At 50.8% G+C, this 6,215-nt stretch overlaps 1 protein-coding gene across 2 annotated transcripts; it reads right to left on the reverse strand.

The window, feature by feature from the left end:
- Positions 1–1,002: 1,002 nt before the first annotated feature.
- On the reverse strand, positions 1,003–5,262 carry LOC126514049 (C-type lectin domain family 10 member A-like). 2 transcript variants are annotated; one of them, XM_050162733.1, is made up of 10 exons: positions 5,046–5,262; positions 4,049–4,151; positions 3,298–3,408; positions 2,618–2,713; positions 2,463–2,534; positions 2,314–2,385; positions 2,080–2,157; positions 1,832–1,983; positions 1,644–1,750; positions 1,003–1,512 (listed from the first exon to the last, which is right to left on the reverse strand). In XM_050162733.1, the coding sequence occupies exons 2-10, from the start codon at positions 4,113–4,115 to the stop codon at positions 1,356–1,358; spliced, it is 912 nt and encodes a 303-aa protein (XP_050018690.1). In that variant the 5' UTR covers positions 4,116–4,151; positions 5,046–5,262; the 3' UTR covers positions 1,003–1,355. The 2 variants fall into 2 exon arrangements, with proteins under 2 accessions (XP_050018690.1, XP_050018689.1); XM_050162732.1 differs by having other exon boundaries at positions 3,298–3,411.
- Positions 5,263–6,215: the final 953 nt, after the last annotated feature.

Here is a 6,215-nt window from a genome sequence, read left to right on the forward strand (position 1 = left end):
TAACTGCTGTCTTATTCACAAGAGCAAGGACATGGAGTCAGCCTAGCCGCTCATCAGCTGATGGGAGGATAGTGAAAACGTGATATGTACACGCAATGGAATTCTATTCGGTGTGAAGAAAACAAAAACCATGAATTTTGCAGGAAAATATTGCGTTAAGTAAGGTGGCCTAGACTCAGAAAAATAAAAATCACGTGTTCTCTTTCCATGAGGGTTGTAGTTCATCAAGTCTATAAATAGGTATATAAGTAGGGATAAGCATGGATATAGAATCTGAAACCAGAAAGGAGGCCAGGAGAAGGGAGAGGGAGTTTGGGAGCGGGATGGCCAATAGGACTATGTGACGTGAGACTCGAGAGAAAGCTACTGGGGGGGGGCATTAGAAGAACACAAGGGGGCTAGAAGAGAAGCGCGGGGGAGAAGACCAAACAAAAGCTGAACTTGTTTGAAAATTCCATAATGATTTTATGATTTTAGAGTGTTGTGCATACTAATTGAAAAGAGCCTCAATTCTATGTAGTGAAGTCAGGACTTCTCTCCTGCAGTCTCTAGATCCTGGGTGGTTTGCTCGTGGGATTTGCCGCTTGTCAGTGAATATGGCTTCTGCTTGTTCTGAGCAATGCCACACAGCAGTAAGTTTGCTTCCAGGATTTCTGAAGCATTGGTGGAGTCCCAGGAGTATAACCACAAGCATGCAACTCTGCTTTTCCTTTTCCTGGGATGGTTTACAAAGGTTCCTCCGGTTTCAGTTTTGAGGCAGTGTCTCACCATGCAGCCCTAGCTGACCTGGAATTTATGGTGGAATCCAGACTAGCAATGGTCCTCCTGCCTCTGTCTTCCAGGGGCTGAAACTACCGAGGTGAGACACTGTATCCAGTTCCATAGTTTTCTTAACAGTGTGGTTATAGACCCGGCACAGCTACTAAACGTGGAGCTCTTGGGAACTCAACCAGAATGTTGAATGCTTTCTGTAAGTCTCTTGAAGAACATTAGGTTACCCACTCACATTTGGAATTTGCTTTTATTCAGTCAAAGAGGGTAAATGCTAGATTGTGATCTATATAGTTTTTCATATTGTTATCCAATTTGATATGAATAAAACAACACAAAAATCAACAAAAAGTATTTAATTTTGTTACATTCAAAAGTTGGCTAAAATAAACTGTGCACTGCATAAGCGATCACAGATTCCAGTAGCCTCACCCTTCCGGTCACCACACTACCCATCTCAAACACAATCCTTTCCCCTTGCCTCAAAAAAAACCCCCAAGAATGTCAAGACTGGGTAGGAGGATTCCAAACTCCAGGCTTTAGCAGCTGAAGGCACTGAAGACATAAGTTAGGTGGAGGAGCTCCTAGCCGGCCTTGGCCAGCTCTGCCTCACAGACCCAGCGGAAGGACCTCTGGCAGGCGTCATCATTCCAGTTTCCAGCGGAGGTGAACTGAGCACAGTCCTCGCCTCCTCCAAGCCCATGCCCGTACCAGTTATCTGGCTGCTCTGGGGCCCAGTTCCTATGAGCAGACACAGGGGTGAGTCTCCAGAATCAAGACTCTACCCCGTGCCCCAGAGCCAAAGCCTTGGGAGAAGAGGTGGTCCCTGGCCAAAGGCCATTAGATGAAGGCACAATGCAACACACACTCACTTAAAGCCTATCTCCAGTTCCGTTCCATCCACCCATTGCCAGGGCCCATTTTGGTCTGTGAGGCCCATCCAAGTGACTACGTGGGCTAACTTATCCTGTAGAAAATTCTGAAGAAAGAAGAGGGTGTGGTAACCTGTCCCTTAGACCAGAGTCTTCCCCCCCCAGGAGCCTCCCCACCCAGACATCACCTGCTCCTCCATGGAGTTGACCACCACCAGGTGAGCATTCTCCAGCTGGCAGTACTTGTCAGCCTCAGGCCATGACTTCCTAGTTTGAGAGAACCAGTAGCAGCTGCTTTCATGCTTTACCCAGTGAAGGGGGCAGCAGGTCCTTTCAGTGTCTACAAAAGGAAAAGGCGGGGGGTGGAGAACAGAGGCGCTGTCTACTGTGCCATATTCCAATAACTGGAACAAACTATACCCGTCCACCTCCTCACCGAGGTTGGCCAGCTGGCACGACAGGACCTTCAAGTCCTTCCCCAGCTGTTGGACACGCTCCATCATTGCAGAAAGATCTGGGACACACAGATGGACGTGAGAACGGCGCTCTACTGCCACAGCTGCTTGGCGGGTCCCTGGTGCTCAGGTGGCCCGCACAGGGCTCAGCTAGGAACGTCACACACAACACACACGCACACCTCCTCCCAGGGTACAGGAAATCGAGGTCTAACCTGTTTTCAGGGCCTGTTCCTTTTTCTCCACTGTGCTCTCCAGAGAAGTCACCTTCTGGCTCAAGTCTCTGCCTGGAAGATGATGGTTCAGCCCCAGGGACCCATTTGCCCACACCCTCTGCCCACTCTTAGAGACCAGAGCCTCTCACCTGCCAGCAGTTCCTGCCTGTGATCGTCCACGTCCACTTTCAGAGAATTAATCCTATCTTGCAAGCTGTCACCTGCGGAACAAGGGACTGGATCAGGACTCTGTCCTCCCTGTCCAGCCCACTCCTGCCCAGAACCTGGTCAGAGCCCAACTCACCCTTGGAGTTCAGGGCCTGCAGTTCAGCCTTCATGTAGGAGGTGAGGTTTTCTGAACTGGCTCTCAGGGTGCCTAGGTCCTTCCTTAACTGGGAATCTGATGGGGACAACGGAATGATCAGAACCAAGATTGCTCAGTCCCCTCTGTGGCAGCAGTAAGATGGACACATTGCACGCAGTTAGCATTCTGGGTCACACTGGGGCAGACACCGTTGTTACCCAGGATTGCACTGGAGCCAACTGAGGCTTAGGAGGTGAGGTAATGCACAAGAATGAGTCACATGGCCAGCAGCCATCCCCTTCAGGGGTCCCCGTGTCCCCACCAGTGTCCCCGCCAGTGTCCCCACCAGTGTCCCCACCACTGCTCTCAGCTATTTCCCCACACAGGTCCCTGTCCATTATGCATCTCTTCTGTTAACCTTGTCATCGCCATGGCCCTCACTGCTGTCCTTAAGTGTTCTTTGCACCCATCGCTGCCTCTGTCCACCCTGCCCACCAACACCCCTGTGATTCCTCTCTTCCCTGCCCACCAACACCCCTGCGATTCCTCTCTTCCCTGTGATGCCGACACCCCTGCGATTCCTCTCTTCCCTGCCCACCAACACCCCTGCGATTCCTCTCTTCCCTGCCCACCAACACCCCTGCGATTCCTCTCTTCCCTGCGATGCCGAGGGCACCCACTTTGGTATCCAATCACAGAGACAACCACCAGCAGCAGGAAGCCAAGGCCCAAGGAGAAGAGGAGGAGGTGGGTCCACGAGAAGACATTCCACAGGAAGGACTGGGGGGGAGCTGCTAAAAGAAAAGAGGGGGTGTCTGGACTCAGGGGTTCCAGATTGTAAGAGGGAGAGAGAAAGAAGGGAAGGGATTTCTGGGGTGAGGAGACCACCGAAGGCTTATCACTGGAAGTGGAGGGAACATAGCTAGAGAATTGGGGGACTCTGGGTGCCCGGGCATTTGATGCCTCCAAAGCATTGACCATTTGCAGTTCCTTGAACCTCTCACAGCCCTGAGGTCGTGTTTAACACCCACTAGGAATTCACATGCATATAAGCACACAGAATCTAGCACAGTGCTAATGAGGTCTTGAAATCAGAGCAGGGAGGCACAATAGGGCATAAATAGGGGCAGCCAGGTCCCTAACCCATGTCTGCATGGTCAAATAAAAGAGTTCCATTCCAAATCCAACTAAGTGCATTGCACACTCCTTATCTCCCCACAGAGCACAGGAAGCCAAATCACCAAGGTCTTCCTTGGTCCTGTCTTATTGAGGACTTTGTATCCTCTTCACAACAGGCCGCCAGTGCTTAGTCCTGTCCCCACCAGAGTGAGGCACACAACAGTGCCCAGGGTGGATACATAGACAGCAGAAGTCCTGGTGGATTGGCGGAGAGGAGGACCTGCTAGGAGTGTATGTCTGCTTTTCTCTCACCCTTTCCAGTCTCTGGGTTTTTCTCCTCGCTCCGCAAGTTCTGGAAGTTCTCATATGTAACTGTCATGCTCGGACAAACAGTAGGCCGTTGGGGCTGTCGGAACTGAAAGTGAGAGACAGGATCCAGGCTGATACAGAGCTGGGACCAAGGAGAAAGCTAGAAGCAGTATAGAGCTAATATACAGACCGGAACTGAGATCAAAGATGTCATGTGCTCTAACTAGAGTGAAAAGGGGCTGGTGAGGGCCGGAGAGATGGTTCAGGAGTTAAGAGCACATGCTTCTTTCTCGGAGGACCCAGGTTCAGTTCCCAGCATCCACATGGTGGCTCACAACCATCCATAACTCTAGTTCCAGGAGATTGAATACGCTCTTCTGATCTCTGTGGGCATCAGGCACATACATGGTACATAGACATCCACGCAGGTAAAACTCACACAAATAAATAAATAAATAGAAAAATTACAAAGGCGGGCAACATGCAACTGAATTAGAAATGGGGTCAGGACTGGACTAAGTACCAGGGTTCAGCTGAATTTGGAATTTGGAGGTAATGCCCAAAGCTAAGCTTATTGCTATTGCTAGGTCTAAGATGGGCCCGTCTTGAGAGTGTGCCCTTCCCTTGGACTGGCACCCACACTCAGACTAAAGCCATGGGAGAAACTGGGCCCAAGCTTGCAGTGAAACTGTTAGCAGAATAGGGTTGAATTCAAACTTTGATCAGGGCTGATTCGAATATTCAAACTGGATCTAGGACAGAAACTGAGATTAGGGTAGGACTGGGGCTAGAGACGATGATTGGGCTGCCATTGAGCCACAACTGGGGCTACATCTAGGTCTTTGTCTCACCTGGAATCCAATAAAGCGATTGAGTCCCACACTACCCTCTTGTATCTCTTCCTCCTTAGGGCCACCAATGCCCAAAGTTCCCCCTCTCCCTGCCTCTTCTAACACATTCCCTGTCCCACTGGTCTCCCTGGTGACCCCAGCCCAGTTACCTGTGTCTGGAGACAGTGACTCTTGGCTTCCCTGTGCAGCAATGACCAGGGCTAGGAAGTCAGTCAGAGTGGAGAACTAAACCCAGGAGGGTTGATGTGGGAGGGACCAAGTCAGAAGCTGCTAGTACACACGACAGTCTTGCTGGGTTTTGTTTCCAGTGGTTTGTATTTCGGGACATCCAATTTCAACTTTTAACAGCAAACAACACGGAGTGGATTGTAACTGGTACACGTGCAGAGGTTAGAGGTGGGTGGGGTTGGGTTCGGGTTTGGAGCTAGCTTTGCACTTAATATCAAGGGTGTGCCTTCTCCCATTCCTCTTTCTGGGAGCCCTCACGACTTCCTCATTTTTAGAGTGTTGGGGTGGGGGGTTGACCAGAAAGAAGAGTCTGTTGTTTTCTCTTATGCCTTATATCTTCATCCGTTTCCTGCCTATGTATTTCCAAGAACTGTTGGTGTCTCCATCATTTGCCCTCAAGCCCAGAGCAGCCCAACCTCTCACCTTGCTCGTTCCTGTCACACAGCATCTGACTGTCGCCCATTGGCTAGCTAGGGCTCCTTTGCTCCAATCAGGTAGAAATCATCATGACTTGGCAAGAGGCAGACCTGGGCCCTTGGATTCTGAATATTCTTTGTCTGAGCCAACAGCTTCAAGGCTCAAGTCCTGAACCAGAGGCTTATGTTTCCAGACCCTAGAGGCCAGACTTATGGACTGGGCTGCTCAGACTGGAGGGGGCTGTTGCTCTGGGGTTTGACTGCTAATAGCCTGGCACGGACAGAAGCAACCACTCACGGCAGGTGAGTGTGGCTAGCATCACATCTCAAGTCACAGGTGTCAGGAGTCTTGGCCCTTCGGGTTCACCCTTGCCTCTGGCCATTCTTTGGAATCTTTCAACTGCCTTCTTGCTACTGCTGTTCCGCTGTCTCCCCCTCATGTTGCCAGGTCAGACCCTGCCTTACTCTCAGTGAAAATCAAAAGGAATCAAAGAGAAGGACATTTGGGTGAAACCTGTAGTTGGGGCTAAGTTTGCAGCAGCAGCAGCAGCAGCAGCAGCAGCAGCAGCAGCAGCAGCAGCAGCAGCAGCAGCAGCAGCCCTTTAGGGGTTTCTCCCTGCTAACTAGGAGAGAGAGCCAAAGAGCCTGCATCTTTAGCCAGGAAGGGCTCATGGC

The sequence above is a fragment of the Alexandromys fortis genome, unplaced genomic scaffold (genome assembly GCF_014885135.2).
Source record: "Alexandromys fortis isolate MF-2015 unplaced genomic scaffold, M_Fortis_MF-2015_v1.1 scaffold_84, whole genome shotgun sequence".
Taxonomy (NCBI): domain Eukaryota; kingdom Metazoa; phylum Chordata; class Mammalia; order Rodentia; family Cricetidae; genus Alexandromys; species Alexandromys fortis.

Excerpts from the sequence above, each read along its gene's own strand:
- LOC126514049 (XM_050162732.1), bottom strand. The coding sequence starts at position 4,115 with ATGACAGTTACATATGAGAACTTCCAGAACTTGCGGAGCGAGGAGAAA. Across the intron at positions 1,751-1,831 it reads TCAACTCCATGGAGGAGCAG|AATTTTCTACAGGATAAGTT; the intron begins GTGATGTCTGGG and ends TTCTTTCTTCAG. Across the intron at positions 1,513-1,643 it reads GAACTGGAGATAGGCTTTAA|GAACTGGGCCCCAGAGCAGC; the intron begins GTGAGTGTGTGT and ends GTCTGCTCATAG.